This window comes from Protopterus annectens, chromosome 8.part0, assembly GCF_019279795.1.
Source record: "Protopterus annectens isolate FY-2018-M chromosome 8.part0, PAN1.0, whole genome shotgun sequence".
Classification (NCBI taxonomy): domain Eukaryota; kingdom Metazoa; phylum Chordata; order Ceratodontiformes; family Protopteridae; genus Protopterus; species Protopterus annectens.
In genome coordinates this window covers 1858506497-1858530089 of record NC_056741.1, presented here as the reverse complement: position 1 = coordinate 1858530089, position 23593 = coordinate 1858506497, and the positions used below count along the sequence as shown (strand labels likewise).

At 40.5% G+C, this 23593-nt stretch overlaps 1 protein-coding gene across 1 annotated transcript in view; it reads left to right on the top strand.

Moving 5' to 3' along the window:
* The first annotated feature begins 291 nt into the window (after window positions 1–291).
* Window positions 292–23593, top strand: part of LOC122809680 (zinc finger protein 850-like) — a 416499-nt gene continuing 393197 nt past the window's right edge. Inside the window, exon 1 of the mRNA XM_044081353.1 lies at window positions 292–958. Coding sequence (XP_043937288.1) covers window positions 947–958 — 12 coding nt within the window. The 5' untranslated portion in view covers window positions 292–946. The remainder of the gene's footprint in view (window positions 959–23593) is intronic.

The following is a 23593-nucleotide window of genomic DNA, read 5'->3' as shown; positions in this document are numbered from 1 at the left end:
TGAGCATTTTATATCAAATTACTAAAATGACTACACAGGCAAACCCCGCAGAATTCATTTCTGATGACAGTTACAGGGATTTAACTGTAATTTGAAATTTGCTATTATAGCAAATCACAGCAAGTTGTTCACTAGCAAACTGTCCTGTATTTCCGTCTTCAAAAATTCCTGTGATATATTATATACAAATTGGGTATTTCTGTGACACCAGTGAACAAACGAAGGGATTCCTCCTGGATTAAGCATCAGGCGACTCCTAATTTATTATCAGTCCTAATCAGCAAAGCAAACTGCGAAACGGCATAAAATTTGTGCAGGAAAGAACGGCAGTCCATCGCCCTTCCATACCAGCACACATAAACACGGGTTGACAATGAAGTACAATTCTTTCCTGTACATCTCTCCAAAATATCATGGCTCATGGAGCCGAGGTCGTCAGGGCTGTATAAAAGTAATGAAAAGGCTGCCACATAGCTCTCTGCACTTTGGAGATTAACTGTAGAGACGGCAGACGAGCATCAACTGGAGAGCAGAATGGATTTTTTCCAGTTCCACTTTTGCCACCTCACCACCTGGAAAGAGAAAAAAAAACACAACACGACCCCGTGGACACCAAGAAGACCGCCCACTCTACACAATACGCAGGACTTTGAAAACATAACGTGGAAACATTGAATATTACTTATAAATGTAAAATCAGCTTATAAATATTAATAAGACAATTTAAAGAGGAAAGCTGACACGGAAACCGGAACTGTTCTTTGTAGGAAGTGTGCTTTGTTATAATAAGTCGGAGCAAACGAAGCCAGAGCCGGATGATCCGTTTAATACAGTGTTTGTTTTTCCCTTATCGTTTTTTCTCGCAGTATTATCTTTTTTTTCAGTTTCACATTGTTTTTTTTTAAACTGAAGCAATTTAAGCATCCTCAGTGCTGTAAGAAGGAAAATGAAGCTGGAGGTGAGCGTCAGTTACAAATTCAAACCACCGTAAAGAGTTGTTGGTGCTTATGGTTTAATAATAATAAGATGTGCTAAAGTTCAGGTTCTATCGGTTTAATTTATTCAGATCTTTCTTGTTTCAAAGACCGTGACGGGAATGGGACCCATTTCTAAGACAGGGATATAATTAAAGGTCATGAAACTAGTGTTGTGTCAATATTTGATGTTATCCAGAAGTGCGATGTGGCCAGGATCGACTCCTGCAATTCATACAGTTACACACACACACACACACACCATATATATATATATATATATATATATATATATATATATATATATATAAAGACTGTAGATTTTTTTTCATTAGACTCGTTGTTCCTACTGCTACAATTGGAGCTATATGGGTAATCGTTCTTCCACATTGCTCTCGTTTTTTGCCTACTGATATTTTATGATAATCCACTCTGCACATCAGGTACTGTAAATCATTAATTGTAGCAATTGTAATGATCAATGCTACCTTTCTCTTTTCTTCATTGACTACTGTATTTTTTTTTTCACCACATGTTGTTTTTTTTAACTGTTTGTAACGGGCATACCTCTCAACTGTCCCTGATTTTTGACTCAAATTTTTTTTTGAAATTGGAATTTTTATTGTCTTGTGGACCGTATACAACCAAGTTGAACACACATCAGAAGAAAATACAAAGTTGGAGACTCACAAAATTTGAATAAAAACCATGACGATAACGATAACAATCATTGCTAACTCTAATTCTCTAAATACCAATTATTTACTATATCTATGTTAGTTCTACTATAATCAGGATAGAAAAGACAGAACCTTGTGAGTTAAGTTTGTCAACATACTTGAAGTAACAGGAATAGTGTTGTAAGTGTCCAAAATGTGATTAAATAAAAGCTTCCAATAATTCTGATATTTTCGATTTTTAGCATTTATTATAATTAATCTTTGAGAGGATATGTATAGTGAAGCCATGTTTCTAAACCTATTCCATGAGAGTTTGGTACAATCTAACCAATTTTTAGTCATATACAATTTTATTAGTGAGCATATAGTTATTAAAATATGTACTTTCATACCGTATAATTTAGGATCTATAATGTTGAGAATAGCTACCTCCCAAGATAATGTTGATTTGTGGTATCCCATCTTTTCTAATCTTACGTTAAGAGATCCCCATAGATTTTGTGCATATTTGCAATACCATAGCATATGTAAAAGATCTGATTGAAGGTAGGAGCAGCAATTACATGCAGGAAATACTTTGGAATCAAATTTATTCAGAATCGTAGGAGTGAAATATACATTATTGTTGATCATTAGTTGTGGCTGAATCATTTTTTTGATCGGAGATAATTTATTAGTGAGATTTATTGCTTTGAGTTTCTGTTCGTAAGTGTAGCTCCTTTGGTGTCCCAGTATTTTACATAAAGTAATGAATTCTCATATTTAATCTCATTTATGAATCTATATGTTTTAGAGAGTGTTTTCTTTTCGCTAGATAAGCTCTTCATAGCATCTAGAAATATGTTCAAAACCATGTCATTTATCTGTGTGTCTTTAATTATTGATTAAATTGTCTCCCTTATTTGACGTACAATGATAATGTATTTTTTATTAAGCTTTAGTGTTTCACACACCTCATGTAGAGTCTTCTCTTTATGTCTGTAGAAATCCCAAACTGTGCATTCTTTTATTAAAGGAAAGTCTGTTTAGGTTTAATTTTTTTATTAATTTGTATATTTGGGTTTAGATGTAGCTGTTGAAAAAATGGAAGAACTTTGTCCATATTTAAAATTTTTATCAGTTCTTGAAAACTCTTAATCAACTGTTTTAACATGACATTAATCTTGCTCTTTTAACATTTATCGAAGTTAAAAAAGAGAATAGCTTTGGGATTTATATTATTAGCAAGCACATGTGAATGCCATAACTTAACCCAAGTTGGATGCCAGGGTTCACTATTCGTTAAGAAATTTGAGATTAGTAATAGTCTATTTGCTTTTATAATTTTATAGTATAGTTTGAAATTAGGTAAACTCAGACCCCCTATTAGTTTTAGATATGAAATCCTAACAGACTTGGGCTACTAGATGAACTTGGCTAGTTCTTTGTTAATTTTCTGAAAGAAGTAATTTGGTATGTTTGAGATGACTGAATTAAAGTGATATAACAATTTAGGAAGAATATTCATTCTGATTATCGCTGCTTTTGATATCATGGATTATTTTAATTGCCCCCATCTGTGCAAATCCTTTATAATGTTACTCCATACTTTATATACATTATTCTGTAGAGTAGATAGGCAATTATGGTCATAAGATATCCCTAGCTATTTGATTTTGTATACTGTACTGAAAGGGGAGACTGGAAAGTAGTTTTCTTTATGATTAAGAGGGTTAATGGGAAAAATATGGGATTTCTTTTGGTTTACTTGGTAGTTTGAAGCTTCCGAATAAATATTTATTGAATTTATAATTTTCTTAAGATCTGTATTTGGGAGCTTAAAAAAGATGTTCAGATCATCAGCAAATGTAGCCATCATAACTTTAGGTTTTAGAATTCTGGGAACTGAGTGAAATGTGTTTTGTGAGAGATGTAGGAAAAATGGTTCAATGTAGAGATTGAAGTGTAGAGGAGATAGTGGACATCCTTGTCTTGTACCTCTAGCTATCTTAATGGGACTAGACAGAATTTTGTTGATGCATAGGTAAGTTTGGGAATTATTGTATAAATTTTCAACTAGGTTAATAAAGTCTTTAGGAAAGTTAAAATGGGAAAGCATTATAAATAAGAAGTTCCAACTAACTCTGTTGAATGCCTTGCACGCATCTCTTTTTTAGTGAGTTGGATCATTGAATCCAGTGTTAAAGTATTATCCCAAGCATGTCTACCATACATGAAACCAGACTGTTCCAAAGAAATAATTGATGGCATAATTAGGTCTCTCAACTAGTAGTGATGCAAGTATCTTAATGTCTGCATTAATTTGGGATATTGGTCTAGAGTTATTAGGATTTGCAATGTCAACATTATTTTTAGGGATGAAAATTGGCTTTGAGATGTTTAGATATAAGTCAGTTATACCCTTAATCCTAATGTAGTTAAAAACCTTTAACAGAATGGATGAGAGTCTGTGGTTACATTTTTTGTAGAAGTCTGTTGTAAATCCATCCGGGCCTGGTGCTTTACTTATTTTTAATTTTTTTAATAACCTCAACTATTTCTTGTTGTGTAAAGGGGGCTATCAGTATTTTTACTTGATTGTCATTTATCTTAGGAAATGTAAGATTTCCCAAACATTTTTCAATTTCAGAAGTGGAAGTCTGATTGTCCTTCATACCATAAAGTTCTATATAAATTTGCTCAAACACTTCTAAAATCTGGTGATCAGATTTAAATGTTTTATCCTGGTATTGAAGGAGAGTGATCCTTGAAGTTTCCGGCCTATTATTTATAATTCTCGCTAGAGCTCTAGATGGAACCTGAGTCCATATTTGACTCAAATTTTAGCCCTGTCTCTCTTAATCCCTCCAAAATTGGTGACCTTTCGAGAATGCGTGGTGAATTATACTTTATAAATAATGACAATAATTAGAGTTATAGACTTGTTTTACTTCAGAAACTATAATTCACATTCCGTTGTTCTAACAGAAGTAATATTTTAAGTGTCCCTGATTCTGTTGGGATTTGTCCCTGATTGGTAGACAGTTATGGTAATGGGTGATCCCATGTAATGGACATTTCATAATTCTTTGTAATAAATGCTTTGTGGTTCATGTTTCTGATGCTTCTTAGCTACTTCTCTGGTGTAGTGTTTGCACATTCCTCAGTGCAACAGTTTTACCACATTATTGTCCCGTTAAGTGTACAAGCCCTCTGCCAAAAGTATGTCACACCCAGCAACAAGGTGTTTGACAGTTTCCAATTCTTTTTTTTTTTTTTTTTTTACAGAACCTACATTTATCTGTTTCTCCCACCTGTTCAAATGGACTTTGTAAACCAACCTGTATGTAGTCCAGTATCCTGGGCTGCCATAATTAACCTTTCATCTGTTGGTTTCAACTCCCCTGTTCTTAACAATTCCTACATAAAATCTTGATCAACATTACATTGCTCCAGGAGATCTCTATACTTGCCACTTTATTTATGGCCTTCTCCACATTTATTTCCTTTTCATCTGATATATATAATGTTTGTTTTTGGCACATTCAGTTGCGGTCTGACTTTTCTCTACTTTTGGTTTGATTTCTATTCTTGCTTAACACCAGAGTGTTTTTATTAACTAAACAGGTCATTTTAGACTTCCTTTCATATTTTAAATCTTTAGCTATGTTTTGAATGTGTTGCAGTCACCAGATATGTATGCAGTCCCATGACCAGGACTAGCCTTTGGTCAGCTGGTGCCCTAGGCAAACTGTCTCCACAGCGCCCACCACCACCCTGTGCCCCTATCCTGGTCTACCTACACCATTCCGATTACTGGAAAAGTGCACCTGCTAGAGCGGCACCCTGTGCAGCCACCTAGTTGGCCTATGCCTAAGGCCGGCTATGCCCATGACTGCAGATCTCTACATCTAATCAATTTCAAAGAGGCCTGTAGATTATATCATCTTGGTGTTCCTTGATTTATGTATCTTTTGATAATAGCAAAACATTTTCTTGTTTTTCTCTTCAGTTGATCCAATACCTTTTGGGGCCACCAAAAACTGTAAGAACAAGAAGAGCAAATTGATTTATAGCTTGGACTTTATTCCTAGATGTCAAGCTGTTTTCATTATTAGTTGTAGGCTTTTTAAGTATTCTTTATAGCATAATTGTATCCTAGTACCCCTTATGGATGTGCAGTAGCAAGGCCCGACCAAATCCCACGTACTGCCAACCCCCTGGTGACGTATATGAATATTTAATGAATATTCATGGAGGTGTCCTCACTCGCCTCATGAATATTTGTCAGGTATTTGGCAGGTGAGTTAAACAGTTTGTATAATTGTGTTGGCATCTGTTTTGTTTTTTCGTTTCAAGTGAGATATTATACCTGTGAACATCTTTAAGGTATAATTAACCTAACGACTTCTTTGTGATAAGTTTGAGGCTAAAAACTTAGTGCCACATCCCTTGTTTCACTGCTTAGGCAACAACACTTTATCATGCAGTCTTGGAAGTTCTTCTTCATTGTTGCATTGTTAAGGAATACTACTCATTTTGGTAAGTGACCTGAAAGTAATGGAATTATTTCTAAGAAAAACATGCAGTGTTATTTGAGACGAATACTGCATGACTAGCTTGCAGTGTAGGATTAATTTCACAAATAGTGCTAATGTTTTGATTTGATCCAAGCTAGGAAAGAAAAACTTGCTGTTCAAAAGGAAGGAGTCACACAGACTCAAATGCTGCTGCAATTTCAGAAGTGATACATTAAAAAAAAAAAAAAAAAAAACTGTAATCAGCTCTGCAGTGTCATGGAGGAAATGTAATGATTCAATGTTGCATATATTCATTTTGAAGCAAGTTTTGACAATTGCTTTCAACCTTTTACTAAACAGGTAAAATCTGCACGTTGAGTTTCAGGGATGACCAGAAGGTTCAGCCAGTCCCATCTCAGTAGCTCATGCTACCTAATACAGAGATCATTTGAATTTTCTTCTGATCCTCCTCTCTCCCTTTCCACTTTATTAACTATATAAAAAAAAAAAAAAAAACCTTTATTCAGCTTCTTGTACTGTATTTGTATTTCCTCTTCCTGTTCCATTACTCCATCTTGATTTTTATGCTACTTGCTGCGGCTTGTTCTCTGAAGTGTTCATTTGCATCTTTTCTGTTGGATTTGTCACTGCTTGTTTATAGCCTGTTTAAATTGCAAGTGGTATTCTAAGCGCGGCGGTGGTGGTGCTGCGGTAGCGTTGTCGCCTCACAGTAAGGCGCTGTCTGGTTCGATTCTCAGCTAGAGCGTCTTCTGCGTGGAGACATGCCTGAATGGGCGTACCTTCGTTGAAGATTGTTCGTCAGGGCTGGTAACTCTGCACGTAAAAATCAACTAGCAATCATTAGCAGACCGGAGTTCCGCTGTGGCGACCCCTAACCGGGAAAAGCCGAAAGAAACAAAACAAAAATTCTAAGCCTCCTAGTTTTTAAGTACTTGGCTTTAGGCTAACCCCTTAGCTTTCCCTGGCATTCTCTCTCACATTCTGAAAAATATGGGTGGACAATTTCTTACAGTTTCTCCTGCCAGTCTGGTTGATATGGGCATTCTGATGCAGTGTAGCAACTGCCTTATGTACATAGACAGTCACCTACTACAGTTTGCGAGAGATGCAGTTACATTACGAACCTAGAGTCTGTGCTCTGTCCCTCACAAGCCAGTATATCTGGCACTGAGAAGGTTGTCAACACAGTCACTACATCCAAACACCACCCACACCTACATAATACACACCCACATATGTGGAGATCTTCAACAAAAACATATCCAAACAAAAGAGACCTCAGAAGCAAAGACACATGCGATCTCCACAGCCCTCCACACCACATACCACGCATAGTTCACACACCCATGTCTCACAACCACTAAGGCCTAACCGTAAACTCAACATATCAGTCATAGGTGACTCCATTGTGAGACACACAGATGTGCCTCTCCCTAGGCTGGATAAGGTGAAAATCATGGTTAGTTATCTGTTAGGAGCCAGAATCCGCCATATCACGCACACACTCAAGTCTCTCAACAACTGGTACTGTTATGACTCCATGTTGATGTGAATGACTTGAGACATACTATATGAAGAGAGACGTGATTGAACTCGCTGAATATGTGTCCCAGGCAGGTATGTCCCTAGCCTTAAGCAGCATTCTACCATCACCCAGAATGATGTCTCAATACAAACCGAAAATGATTGACTATAACAATTGGCTTAGTTTCTAGTGTCATTCCAGGGGGATCCAGTACCTGACAGCCTGGGAAGATATGATCGACAGACCACAATACTTTGCCAGAGATGGCCTGCATCTGTCTCACTTGGGCTTCAGGCTTCTGGCAAAGGCACTTGCCTCCCCCATAGTGCCTTTTTTAGAAAAAGTGATGAGGTTAAAACTACCAACATAAAAATTTCAACAAAACCCAAATTAAAGGTCATGCTGCTAAATGCTAGGAGTCTAAACATGAAACTGCACTCATTGCAAGCATTCTTAACCCTGGAAAATGCTGACATCTGCACAGTCATAGAAACCTGGTTCAAAGCTGCGGAGAGCACCCCAGCCATACCCGGTTACTCATCGTATCATACATTCAGACCCCAAACTGTGGGTAGTAAAGCCAAAGGAGGTGGAGTTTCAATGTATATTAAAGACATACACACCTCCAGGCTTGTAAAACAGTATGATGCACAGGAAACACTCCAGGTGCAGTTAACCATTGATGAGACCCCTGTACAAATCATAGCTAGCTACCGGCTCCCATATCTGACCCAAGATGCCCAAACTGCCTATCTAGACCTCTTTGAATTTATCAAGATTTAACCCTTTACCCTGATTCTGGGTGACATCTGACCCAAGATGCCCAAACTGCCTATCTAGACCTCTTTGAATTTATCAAGATTTAACCCTTTACCCTGATTCTGGGTGACTTTAACTTTTCAAACATAGACTAGAAGAACTACTCATGCCAGAACACAAATGCCCAGAGATTTCTCAATTTTTGTCAATGCAAGTGCTTTGGAACAGCTAGTCAGTACTCCCACGAGAGGTGATAATGTCTTGGACTTGGTGTTAACCAACATGAGTAACCACTGCAGCATCCCTGCAGTGTCATCCTCCCTTGTAAAATCAGACCATAAAGTGGTCACGTTTGAAGTCACCATCTCCCCGACCCCCCTCTAGCTAGGGTCAAACAAAAAAACTTTTCCAAAGCTGATTACAGCATCCTGAGGGATGGCATAAACAGCTTCACAGCCCCCTCCCTCTCTCTAGGAACTGGCATTAGTATCCGAAGCTACACAGAATTAGTATATGAACACGTATGTAGATGCATGGAATCAGGAATACCTGACAGGACTAAATCATCCTCCGCAAGGAAGAGTAAACCTGTCTGGTGGACATCTGCAATAAATAAACTCTATAACAAAAGAAAAAAATTGCTGTCCAGGACTAAGAAGGAGCAGGTGCCCAACTGGAAGCAATCTCTCCTTAGCCTAAACAAGCAAATAAGAGCACTAGTGAAATCCACCAAAGAAGACTTTGTCTCTAGTAGATTTGGCCAATTTGGACTCAATCGTAAGGCCTTCTTCACATGTCTGTAATCTCAAAGGTAGCACCCAGATCTGTTTAGAACTGGTGGTCAAGGACACCACATATACAAATGCTGTAGATATAGCAAACTTGCTGCCTGACAGATTCAGCAAAGATTTCACCCCTCTGTCCCCCCATCAGTAAATCAGGACATTCCCAGTACCTGACCCCTTCCCCTTATATCTAGGGATCAGGTCATCACTGTTCTCTCAAATGCAAAAAAATACAGCCTCCATGGGACCTCATAGCATCCCAGGCTGCATCCTACATTAACTCAGGCAGGAACATGCAGCACCATTATGCACCCTTTTCAACCAAAGCCTGCGTACCGCCTTTGCCCCAGCTGCGTGGAGGACAGCCACTGTCATCCCTTTACACAAAGGTGGAGTGTCCACTGATCTGGGAAATTATAAAGCCATCAGCCTAACTAGCCTGATCTGTAAGTCCATGGAACGGATTATTATGGACCTCATTAACAAGGACATTGGCAGCCTGCAAACACTCGATCCCGCACAGTTTGGCTTCGTCAGTGGAAGGTCATGTCTGTAAGCCATGGATGAGGGGAAGACAGTGCACACTGCCTACCTTGACCTGGCCAAAGCCTTCGACACTCTTCCCCATTGGACATAATAGATAAACTCTGTCAAGTAGGCATCATTCCGTATGTTACCAGATGGGTAGCAAACTGGTTCACTGATAGAACCCACCTAGTCAAAATAGGGGAAGCCACCTCAAACAGTAGCCTGTGAATTGAGTGGCATACCCCAGGGTTTGGTCTTGGGGCCTCTGTTATTTGGGATATACTATTCTGAGATGCAGGACATAACCAGTGGGCTGTGGCTGACCAAGTTTGCAGATGACTGCAAGCTGGGAGCTGTCATCAATTCCCCTAGTGACGTTGACATTCTCCAAGGGGGTCTCATCCAAACAGATGACTGGTGCCAGAAACATGGCCTCAAGCTGAATACAAAAAAAATGCATCATTATTCCCTTTGGGGAGAGAGATGTCCCCACAAATTATCACATTAATAACAACGTCCTAAGCATGCAGTCAGTCGTGAGGGATTTGGGCACCCAGATTGATAGCAACCTGACTTTTGACCACGATGTTGCTTCCATTGTACGGAAGGCTTTCTACATGGCCCACCTCATAAGTAAGGGTATCTCATCCAGGGGCAAGGAGGTCATAACATTCCTGTATTCTTCCCTTATAAGGTCCATTATTGAGTACAATGCCCCTTTCGGCATGTACCTCGCAAAGCACATGCAGCAGCTTGAGAAGACCACAGAGGTTCCTCACCAGGAGAATCCAGGGCCTTAAAAATCTACCATACACAGAAAGGCTAAAAGCCCTATCCCTGTACTCTGCTTCATACAGACTCCTCAGAGGTGACCTCTGTCTGACATACAAGGCAATCTCGGACCCCTCCTTGATGGAAATGCTGCATATCCGCAAGTCAAGCTGAACTCTAGTAACCTGCACACATGGCCTCAACCTGGTCTGTGACATCAATAGGACTTGTTAGTGGGACAGATTTGTGTTTCAGAAACTCTCCATCTATGGAACAGACTCCCTCTCCACTTCAAGCAGAGTAACTCGTTACCCCATTTTAAGCGCATCCTGGATAACTGGATGGAAAATAGAAAATATATCCCTGGGATTCCTCCCGTGTCCCTGCTGGAGAGGGGCATCAGGTGCTTATTTGTCTATGCATGGGCTAAACTCTTGGCTAGGCTTATAAGGGCCTCGGGGCCAATAGCCTAGTAACTTCCTATGAACCTATATGCATTTGTTTATTTAAGTCTTTTCTTGACTGATGGCGAACAGTTGTTTCAGACCCTTTTTCTCTGTAACCCCGGGTCAGATGCACAGATTGCTGTTTCAGTCATGTGTTTATCAATGTCCATAATCATAACTGACAAGTCCGTTTCTTAACCTAAAACACTTTGTGGTAAGAGATCATAGGGAGTTTACAAAAACAATACTAGGCTAGTGACTCTAGAGCCTTTACAAGCCTAGTCATGTTAATCCCATGTATCCCCATTTGTTCTTTTTTTTGGTTAGTTTGCAGAATGAATTTATGAACAGAGCAGGTCTGTGATCAACCCTGTCCATGAGAGACATGGGTGCCTCCCCAGAACCAGACATTTGCGTGTTTCTAAGTGACAGGATGTTGACACTGGAGCATGTCACTGACAGATCTGCAAGTTAGTCAATCATGCATCATTTGCATATGACATCATGAAAACTTGTCATGTCAGTCACACAGACCATGCCCACTTCTGCACAGTCTGACCATGAGGGGTACAAGGACACAATTGCACTGTCCTTCTTGCTCAGATATTTTTGCACTCCTTTCTGCTTAAGTTTCTTTGTATCCCGTTCCAGTCCAGCTTGATGATTTCTTGGTCCTGCAGCTTTCCTGCTTTAAATGTTGCTTTTGCATATTTATCAAAATCAGATGTCATTCTTATATCACCTGAGAAAGTTTTACTAACTTGTAGTTGATGAAGAATACAGTTTTAAACCATTCACAAAAAAGTAAATGAGAAGTCTTTAAGGTTGTTTTCTGGGAGCCAAATTGTAATCAAGACCTAATCTGTTAACTTTAACAGATGTATGGGTTAACAGCAAGACAAAACAACAGCAGTGACTAATAATCACCCTGGAATGTCCTCCTTTGAACTTCTGTCCCAGGGAAAATAATTTGCCCTTTGTCGTGGCTTAATTGCAGAGTGGTTTGCCACTTTCATGGTCAGTAATTGATCACTGTATGATACATTGTGTACATCTGTAAGCACTCCTTTATCCTTGAATGTGGGATGCTGTCAAATGTTTTTTTGTAACCTGTCCATGCCATACTTTGAGTCCTCCTGGTTTTGCATTTCTCTAATATGACATCTGTTGTTGTAAATCTTTGTTCTTTCATTACAGCTAGGACCTCGGTTCCGTCCTTGGAACCGATACGGCCGTTTCCCAGCTCACGTAAGCCAAAAACTCTCAGCTAAGACCTACCCATAATGCCCCTCTCCTAGTTACTCCAGATCTCATTTGCCGTGTCCCTAGTCAGATTTGCTAGCCATCTCTCTCAAAGCCAAGTAGAAAATTGTTAATTTTAAGACAGTTTCTCTTCAAAATTATTTAATTTTTAGTCAAGTTAGCCTTTTCTTACTGTCGTCTATAACCTAAGCCTATTTCCTACCCTTTTCCTTGGTAATTTAATTTTTTATCTTTATTGGTACTGTCCCTCTCTGGTCTGTATTAGATGCATGGCCGCTTAAATGTTCGAATCTCTAAAGGTCGACCTTTAGAGATCGAACAGTCAAGTGGTCGAATTTTTACAAAAATTTAAAAAAAAAATAAATGCGCAACTCAAAAAAAAAAACTAAAGGGTTTAAGCAGGGGGGCAAGCCCACCTGCACCCCCCCTACTTTAATATACCAACTCCAAGATCGCGCTACAGTGTAGGGAATGGGAAATTTCCCATTTCCGCAATGTAGTTCACTGAAGTGCGATCTCAGAGTTGGTATATTTAAGTAGTGGGGGGCGCAGGGGGGCTTGCCCCCTGCTTAAACCCTTTCTTCGCATTTTTTTTTTTACTTTTTTATGATTTCAAACATTTAAGTGTTCGATCTGTAAAAGTCGACCTTTACAGATTCGAACATTTAAGCATTTTGTTGTAGTAATATAGACCCTCCCTCTTTCCTGTCTTTGACAGGCCTTTCCTTTCTACTAGTGGTATTTTTTTTTTTTAAATAACATCACTGGTATTTTCTCCCTTATTTTTACTATAGGATAGCCTTGTTGCCTTACTATGTCAGACAAAGCTGAGTTGGGATTTAAACAGTGTGACAAGTGAGGACATAAGATGCCAAACTCGGATACACATGTTCATTAAATCTACTGTTTGGGCGTGGATCTTATTAGAGCTGACTGTGACATTTGTGCTAGTTTCAGAAATTGTACACTAGCAGAACATAATAATAAACTTATCTTAAAAGGTTTACTCAAGACACCTTTTTCGGAGGCTGTATCTGGGTCGGAGGTCTCACCCCCTCCAAAGACCAAAAACCATAAGGAAAAATGGATTACTCAAGGCACCCTTTTTGGAGGCTCTATCTGAGTCGGCGGTCTCCACTCTCCAAAGACCAAAAACCATAAGGACAAACAGAGTCACTCGGTTCCTGCATCTTCGTCAGTTACGGAACCGAGTCAGCTCTGTGCTTCCTCGGTGCAGACCTCTTTGGCACCAGACTTTGTGTCTTCTCCTCCGGTGCCGTTCATGATATTCACCCCTATTTCAGCTCCAACCTCAGCACCACTGACTTCGGTGCGTCCTTGGATCCGACATTGGCTCTGATGACTGTACTTGCTTTGGTACCATTCCCAGCCATGGTGCTGACAGTTTCTTTGGCTCCATCGACTCCAAAACTCGAATACCTGCCAAGGACAAGATACCTCTGGTGCATACTGTCTTGGTTCCGAAAGCAATGTTTTCCCTTTCAGCACCATCCACCCTTGCTGCATCGGCTCCAGTGGAACTGATGCTCCCTCAAAGCAGTGCTTGGACCATCCGTACCTTGGTACCTAGCCTGGCGCCTATTTTCTCGCTGGCGCCGTCTATGTCCACGGCTCCGGCTTCCAGTTTTCTCAGAGCTCCTTACCTGGAGGTGGGCTCCTCACAGCGAGGTGTGACCCCAGTTCCGAGGTTGTCCCTCCCTGTTCCAGACTCCCATCCCTCCTCAGGTGGGCCTGCTGTACAGGTAGTGGACTCGCAGTCAGCACCGTTGACATCAGTATCAGAACCCTCCCCTAGCATGCTCCTCTCCCAACCCTCTATTTCGGGACCCCAGGCACGGGAGTCACAAGAACCTTCTTTGAATGGAACCCCTTCTCTGGAGTCCTCAGAAGATCCCACTGGGGAGCCACCCCGGAAGAAACGGTGCAAGAGGAAGCACCTTGATTCACCAGAGGAATCTATCACCGAAGACACTGATTTGTGATGAGGGGGAAGGGTCCATACAATCTCCCCCAGACGACGTTTCATTCGGAGACATTCTCGAAATCCTCAAGCAGCGGGGAGACTGGAAGTCTTCTAACCCTTCTTCTGAGGAATCTGTGTTCCTGCAGGCCTTCTGTGCCTGGCCATCTACTTCCTGGGTGACCCCACCAGCAGATGACCTTGTTAAACTCATTGTGCAGTGTGCCTGGAAGGCCCCTGACAACTTAGAGCCTGTTCCTCTGAGGCCAGACAAAAATTTTGTCTACACCTGAAGACCAGCCCCACTGGTCTTAGCAGTTGACAGTTGATTCTATGGTTGTGGTGGCGGCCACCAAGAGGGAACTGGCAGAAGATAGTTCCACCATCCATCCTCCCAAACAGAGAGTCCCGTACCATGGACACACTAAGGACATGGACCTATGCTTCAGCGACATTCGCCATTCGGTTGCTGAACTATCTGGCACATTTTACTCGTTTCCAAAGAGACCTGATTTCTGAAATGTCTTTGGTGGGGTACTATCTGATGAGGTGCGTGATACTGTCACCTTGCAGCTAGCTACCCTTGAATCCATCTCGAACCCCTCAATGCGTTTGATATCTCATTCCATCAAGGGGGCAGCTCGAGCTGCCGCATCAGGCGTTGTCATGAGATGCAATGTTTGGATGTGGTTTTGTGACTTCGCAGACCCCTTTAAGTCTTTCTTCATCAATGCACCCGTCGACGAATCTGCACTTTTTGGACCCAAAGTACGAGACACACTTAAACGTAGTGAGAAAGATGGAAAGACCTTGTTTACTGTGGGCATATACCTTTCCAACCCCCAGAGGTGCTACTCCAGGAACCAGAAGGGAAGAAAAATGTGGTTCAAAAATTCCAAGGACCTTTTCGTGACACTCGTGGTGAACAATCCCCTGGGATAGAGGGGGCAACTCATATGGTAGACGTTCCTTTCGGGATAGAGGGGGTCCGTGTAACCAGGGTGCTAGAGATTCTTTCTCCAGCAGACCCTACCAGCGCTCCTAAGCAGCGGCCCTATTGCTTCCCTCTGGAAGCTGTCGAGGGTCATTTTTCTCTGCATCTACCAGCCTGACATCTTATTACTACAGATGTTTGGGTGCAGAGAGTAATATCCAGAGGCTGCCAAATACCTTTTGACTTAACTCCCAAACCTGTCAAACGAATCCCTGATGCACCACCCAATCGGAGGAAATTAGCAGCCTTAGAGGTAGAAAAGCTGCTAAGGAAAACAGTCCTCCAACCAGTCCCACCTGACCAGACCGGATCTGGGTTTTACTTGAGCTTCTTTCTTAGTGCCAAAAATGACAGGGGACTAGAGACCAATCCTGGATCTCAGCCTATTGAACATATTTATCAAACCTCAAAAATTCCGGGTGGTCACGATAAAGTCCATTCTTCCCTTCCTAGGAAGGGATAACTGGATGTGCTCTATAGACCTCCAGGACGTGAACTACCACATAGAGATGGATCACTGCTCCCAGTGGTTTCTCCGCTTCTGACTGGGAGCCAATCACCACCAGTTCAGGGCACTGCCATCCAGTCTCTCGACAGCCCCCAGAGTGTTCACCAAATGTATGGCAGTTGTGGTAGCTCGTCTTCGACTACAAGTATTTCAGGTGTTTCCCTATCTAGATGATTGACTCCTTACCGCTCTGACCAGGAATCTTCTAGTCCGCAGCCTCTCTTACACTCAAGCTCTCTGTTTTGGGATTACAATCAACAAAGACAAATCTTAAATGTCCCCAACGAAGACACTGGAATTTATTGGAGCAGTCTTCGACACAACATCCTGTCAAGCTTCTCTCCCCCCTCACAGGCTTTTGAAAATAAGACACCAAATCCAAGACCTTCTTCCTCAGACCTATGCACCAGCACGTCTTGTACTGCAGATCTTGGGCTCCATGTGCTGCCGTTAAGTTAGTACCACTGGCGAGACTGCACATGAGAATCCTGCAGTGGCTCCTTTCTGCACAGTGGTCGTTGCTAACTCACCCACTCAACCACATGATATGCCTTACAAAACATTGCAAGGAAGAAATGCTATGGTGGATGAAGCCACAAATGAATCTTTGGTGTCGACCTTTCTGTCTTTCCCAGCCCACAGCCACGGTGACCACAGATGCTTCACTGTTGGGGGGCATTTCCAGGGAAAGACTGTCCAAGGCACTTGGTCCCCCATGGAGGCCAACTTGCACATAAATGTCCTGGAACTGAGGGCAGTTCTCTTAGCGTTGCAAGCGTTCCATGCATCCTTTCCCTCGGGGACCATTACAATTCAGTCAGACAACATGTCAGTCGTCTGGTATATCAACAGGAAAGGCGGAACCAGGTCTTACCCCCTGTGTCGGGAAGCCATGAGGATTTTGCAATGGGCGATAGTTTCCAACCGCGTTCTTATAGCAAGCACATTCCTGGGAGTTCCAGCCTTATTGCGGACAATCTGAGCAGGAACATCCTGATGCCTCATGAGTGGTCCCTCAACCCTATAACAGCAGATCGGATCTTCCAGCACTGGGGCAAGCCTTGCTGCGACCTGTTTGCTTCCCCTCTAAACTACAAATGCAGAAGCTATTTTGCCCTGATTCCCCCCTCAGTTGGAAACACAGAGGGACGCTGTAATGCACGATTGGCCCCCAGATCTTCTGTATGCCTTTCCCCCATTTCCCCTCATCCCAAAATCTCTTCAGAAAGCTCATAGGTTGAGAAGTAAAGTGATTCTCATTGCCCCCTACTGGCCACGTCAAGTCTAGTTCCCGTTTCTATGGCCTCATCGGATTCACAGACTGTGGATCCTGGATCATTCCCAGGACCTGTTATCTCCTCAGGGACTGATTCATCCGAACCTTCACAGTCTCAAGCTCACAGCTTGGTTCCTCCACTTCCAGTGATTACCAGGCTTCCTGACATCCCATCTCCTGTTCGTGAAATTCTTCTGGCCTTGCACAAACCTTTCACTAGAAAAGTTTATTCTAGTAAATGGACTAGGTTCTCTATTTGGGCCGAAGACCAGAACTTAGACCCTTTCTGTATGCCTATTCAAAAGATCCTACAATACCTGACTACTCTTTTACATGCAGGAGCCTCAGCTTCAGCGATCACTGTACATTTAGCAGCTATCGCTAATTTTCATAATGGTCTTGATAATTTTTCAGTTATGTCACACCGCCTATACAAGACATTTTTGAAGGGAGTATTACATGTTAAACCTCCGGTCAAGCCTTCCTTAGAACCCTGGGACTTGACTCTGGAGCTTCAGTCTCTCACAGGTTCTCCCTTCAAGCCCTATGATTCATGTGATTTGAAATTTTTGTCATGGAAAACCATACTTCTAGTAGCACTTACCTCAGTGAGAAGAGTATCTGAGCTGCAGGCCTTGAGTGTCAAGAGTCCTTACTGACCCTTCTTTCTTGCCCAAGGTCATTTCTGGCTTTTCCATTAACCAGTCTATTGACCTGCCGGTTTTCTTCCCTCAGCATTCTAATAGAGGGGAGTACCTTTTGCACACCCTTGATGTGCATCAGCAGCTTCGTTATTTGGACAGGACTAAATCTTTCAGGAAAACGGAGCCATTGTTTGTGACCTTTGCAGGACCCAGATTGGGTAAACCTGTTTCCAAAGTGACTTTATCCTCTTGGCTTAGAAACATCATTACCTTTATCTGCCAGCAGAATAAGCTATCCTTACTTTCCAGAATAAAGGCTCATTCCACCAGATCTATGGCTACTTCTGTAGCTTTTCATTCCAGAGCCTCTATGGATGATATATGTGCAGCAGCCACTTGGGCAAGACCTCATACCTTTATATCTCATTACAAATTGGATTTGACCTCCAGGGGATGAGCATTCCAGAGCCTCTATGGATGATATATGTGCAGCAGCCACTTGGGCAAGACCTCATACCTTTATATCTCATTACAAATTGGATTTGACCTCCAGGGGACGAGCATCTTTTGGTTCTATGTTGCTCAGGAATATCCTTCCTTAGGGCCACCCAGGAATCAAGTAGCTGGGGAGTTGGTCCTAGCTGTAATGAAAGAACAAAGATTTACAACATTGGATAAAGAAGTTATGTTGTACCATAAAGTTCCATCTGTGTTGTAGATCTTTGTTCATTCATTACTTCCCGCCCTCCTTCCCCCTACCTGTACTCCTGGTGCACTTTAGGTACTCCTGGTTAGGGTATTTGCTCAGACAGAACCTCCTACTATCTTTTCTATTACTACATCTTTTATGTAGGGTGGGCAAACTCGATCTGACGTAACTAGGAGAGGGGTATTATGGGTAGGTCTTAGCTGAGAGTTTTTGGCTTGCACGAGCTGGGAAACGGCCGTATCAGTTCCGAGGACGGAACCGAGGTCCTAGCTGTAATGACCGAACAAAGATCTACAACACAGATGGAACGTTATGGTAAGACATAACTTCTTTTTTTTTTAAACAAGAAATGATAATTTGTTCTATATAATTTTCTTTTGTTACCATTTTTTTTTCTATTGTCATTTTCTTCTAAATGACTGTAATCTCTATCTGCGTCAATTCCAATATGTAGTTTGTACATCGACAGAAGGCAAGTTATTGTTTTCTAGTTTTTAGAATGGCATGCAGGTTCACTGTAAGAGAGGAATATCGGTTTTCCAGCTGTTAACCAGGTTGATGTCTGTTCGGAATGCACATGCAATTAATTCTTAATCATGGCTAAATCTGTTTGTAAAGGTCTTAATACTTTTAGCCAGACGTTAGGTACTGCATCTGGACCTTGGGGTTTTCAGTTAGGACCATTTCTTAATTTTGTTTCAGTTTCTATAGCTGTTACTTTATACCATACATTTGGCCTCCTTACTCCTTTTCTTTTCCTTTTTTTATGTTAAGCACTTTATCTTCCATGGGGTCTTAGTAAACATTTCTCCGAAATGTCTCCTTCTTTCTTTCTTTCTGTATTTTTTGGTGGTATTTCTATTCCTTTGGCTTTGCTTCCCAATTCCTTATAAAACTTTTTAAGTCATCAATACATTGCTTATTTTGTACCGTTCCTTTATATTTATCTGCATTTCTTCTAAGTTTTACTGCATTTCCCGATTATCATTAGTTTATTATTTGCAACAGTGAATGCTAGATCCTGGTCTCTATTGATACTGTGTGTTGCTTTTGCCATGTTTGTCATTTTAAGTATTTTTGTTGATCTGTTCCCTCTTCTGTATTCTTCTAACAGTGACACTTGTCTTAATTGCTTTATAAATTTTCTCTCTTCGATGCCTCCATGATGGCATTTTGTAAGTTTCAAAACATCTTCCTGTGACATATCCTCTTCAGCTGCATCCTACTTCATCTGCTGCTCCTTCGTATGGGTACTCATTGGCCCATCACTCCATAACATTACCTGCATCAGAGTTGCCACCATTTAATGCTCCTTCCATTGCTGTGCAACTCCAGCTAAACTGTTGTTTTGGTTTACTGCTGAAGGTTCCAGAGTATCATCAGATGCTTCTTGTTGCACCTGATTTATCTAACTTTGGGGGCTCGTCCATCATTCTGTGACATTACTTGAGTTGGATTTTCTGCAATAAATCCTTCACTTTGCAGGTAATTCATAACTTCAGTTTCTATTTCTTAACTTTGCCATTACTAAACCTCTTTTCTACTTCCCCCCTTTGTTTTCTTATTTTATGTATTTTAAAATTTTCCATATCTGGGTGCCTTTGCATGTATTTCTTTTCAAATATCTTTGGTGGTGCTTTTTCCTATTGATTAATTTTGCTTTCTTTTTTGCATAAATATTGCACCATATCACATCTCTTTTTTTTCATTCCCGTGTCCACATTTCTTCTTAAAATGTCTCCCGCTTCACCTTTTTGTACTTAATTTGGGAACTTATTGTTCCATACTACTTTGACACTACCTGTGTTGGATTTTCTACACTAAATCCTCCACTTCTCAGGTATTCCATAACTTCAGTTAACTTCTACCTTACCAAGCCTTTGTTCTACATTCCCCTTTTTGTGTTCTTATTTTTTTGTACTGTGAAGTTTTCCTTATTCGGGTACCATTGCTTGTATTTCTTTTCAGTTACCTTTGGAGTTGTGCTTTTTTTATTGAATAGCTTGGCGTTTTTCTTTTAGATAAATATTGCACCATGTCAGATATCTTTCTCTTTCCTATGTCCAGTTTTTTATACCTTTCAAAACTCACTGTTTTTTTTTCTTTATATTTTTCAGTTCCTCTGCTGCTTCTTTTTCCAGGTGGCCCAAAGCTTCTTTCTTTATGTAGTGTTTTTCATGGATCTGTTGTATTAATGAATGCAAATTTGCATTTGAAGCTTTTGACAGTTCTTGTTGGTGTTTTAAAATCTTTAGTTTAATTTATCTCTTAATCTTACTGAGTATATTCTATGTGGAAATTCTCACTTCTTGCAAAATATAGGATCTTCAGTAGTTCACTTTGTCATCTTTATGGCTCTTTTTTGGCCTGTCTGTTTTGGTGGACTACTACTGCCTTAAGCGATGAGGGGGCATCCTTCCCTTGAGCCTTGGCTTAACACCATTGTAGGAATGCTTTTGTCTTGAGGATTCTGCACTGCCATTTTTCCAGTCCTGGCACTAGCACTTACACAAAGATCGGACACTTGTTTCCTTTTATCCTGGGACCTGTGCACCCAGCTGTTTTAAAATTTTAACCTCTCTCCCTCTGTCTGTCTGTGCTATATGCTGTATAAGATGCAGACTGTATATTAGTATTGTCTTGGTGAAATTTTGTGAAACACGGGCCATCACTTGAAGATACTCACCAAGACTTGAGAATGAATTCAGTTCTCATTTTCTTACCGATTTCATCATCTCTCTGTTTGGACCCTGGTTTCTGCATGGATTTGGAGTCTGGCTGCTGCAAAATCTCACCTTAAAGAACTACTACATTCTTCCATACATGATTCCTAATTTCTGAAATGTGTTTCTCTCCTATCTTTTGAATCTAGCAGTGTAGAATATTCCCACTGCCATGGGAAATTGAAGTTTAACTGTTTCTCTCATTCCTCATGGCAGTACCTCCAGTACTGTAAGCCATCTTAAAACATTAATATTCTTGTAGTGCTGCTGAAAATAACTGGCTGCTAGGACTGCTCAGTAATAACGTCCTTGTTTTTTTTCATATTTTTTTTCTCTGTTACCACCCAAGGACTGCCTTCCTCCAATCCTTTCGCCCTAGAAACACCTCCAGTCGTTATGTATGCATTAGATATTTTCAACCCTGGAACCACTCACGATCTTTGTACACTTTATTTATTCCAAATTAAATAAAAACATGCAGCTGATATACCACAAACTTAGTTTAAGCTACAGTGCTTTCAATCAATGAAGTGTGTAATTATTTAAAGAGTGTAGCTTAAACTGAATTTCTGGTATATCTTTTGCATGTTTTTATAACATATGAAGAAGATCGTGAGTGGTTCCAGGTGTTTTTATTGCTTGTTCATTGCAATTGGTACATTCTTTTTGTTTTTTGGTGAATTTTGTTGTGTACCTGTGCACGTTTGTTATATTTTCAGCCTTGCAGTGTTCTGCATCTGGGGTAGCTATTTTTCCCAGTTGCTAGACGTAACTATTTTGTTGAGGGATTTTTGTACTTTGAGAGCTGCAGATCCTGGAGTCAGCATTGCTTTAGAAATACTTCTTCTGTAATACAAATATGTTTTTCCCGGTTCTGTGCTGCTCTTGCATGCTAGTCTGTTGCAGTAACTCCCTACACTGCAATCATTTTTACTAATAATAATAATATTTTTTTTTGTAATTTTTGTATTGCAGTCACTTGCAGTTGGTAAAGTGACAATTACATTATACACAGCATTGCACTTATTTTATTTCCTTTTATGAAGTTATTGCAGCAGACTTGATGAAGACGTAAATTCATTTAAGAAATAATGTGCCTAGTCCCTTTGGAGAAGAGCAGATTTTTCCCGGCTTCCCATCTGATGTCTTTAGGTCAGAAAAGACTGTGTTGTGGTGAATTACAGAGCCCTTCTAAAGTTCCAACTCACTGACTGCCCCTTTCTTGGAGGAACAGAGAGACTGAATTACTGAAAATACAGACTTAAACATACTAAGTCCAAGATTTCAATGTTTTGGAGTATGCATTTTTCTCTTAGGTATGGCAGTCTTGGAGTTAATATGTGTAAGTTCCAAGGGACATCTGTCCTATTTGTTCTTTTATTTCTTTTTATGTTTTATTATTTTATTTCACATGGGCTCTTTCTGTTCTGCTTACATTCTCTATTTGAACATATCCTGTATAGTGCTAATTGTGATGATCTGTAATGTGATCACTTCCACTTAGTTGGTAAAGTGACAATCACATTACAGACAATATTCCACTGTTCTTTATTTCCTTTTTCATTTCGGAATGTGCTGCATCAACATTCATACACAGTCAATACAGATCTGTACACCTTTTAAACTATAAGGGCACCATCATGATGGCTTTATTGCGTGATTGTATGTGTGTTTGTGCAGCTGCAGTCATATACACAGTACAGTTAAAGATTATCTACTTTTTAGTGCTTGTTTATGTTTTCCTACCTTGGAGCATCAACAACACATTGTTTTGTGTGTCAAATGTTAAGTGAGGGAGCTTAACAGTCTGTTATGTTCGTGTATGTGGTGAAGGAGATGCTAAGACCAGTTATTTTTCCACACTCATTAGAACCACTGATGGGGCTATGTGCTGTTACCTCTGTTATTGTGTAGTCAGCCTGGGGTGCATTAAATGACTGTAAACTAGTGTAGCTGGCGCAAATTCTTCATGTTGTGAGTAATTTGTGGAGTGTAAGAACACACTTTGGAAGAAGGGTCTTTTTGCAAAAAAAAAAAAGGAAAATGTGAAGAATCTGGAAACAGCCACACCAAACTTGCAGATGTAATCCATCAAGGGCCATGAAAACAGAGGGGTAAGAAATGTGCAGAAATCTGAAACCATGCACTAGTGCCATACTGTAGCCATACACTTCAGGCTGGAACAAGCCTTCACAATAACCAACTCTGTTCAATACTGAATTCATACTTACATTAGGTAAAGTTTACGTACTACTGTATAATTTTGCATAAACATTAATATACATTGCTCTAGTAATTAGCTCATTGTAATAGAAATGCTGTGATTGGAGTAACTGTACCTATTCCAGTACCACATTGGCAGTCTCATTTGGTCACTAATTTGTAATACACACACACACACACACACACACACACACACACACACACACACACACACACACACACACACTTTATTTTTCATTTTGTTACTATGAAATAATTTCCCAGCCTGCTATGTTAACATTGCT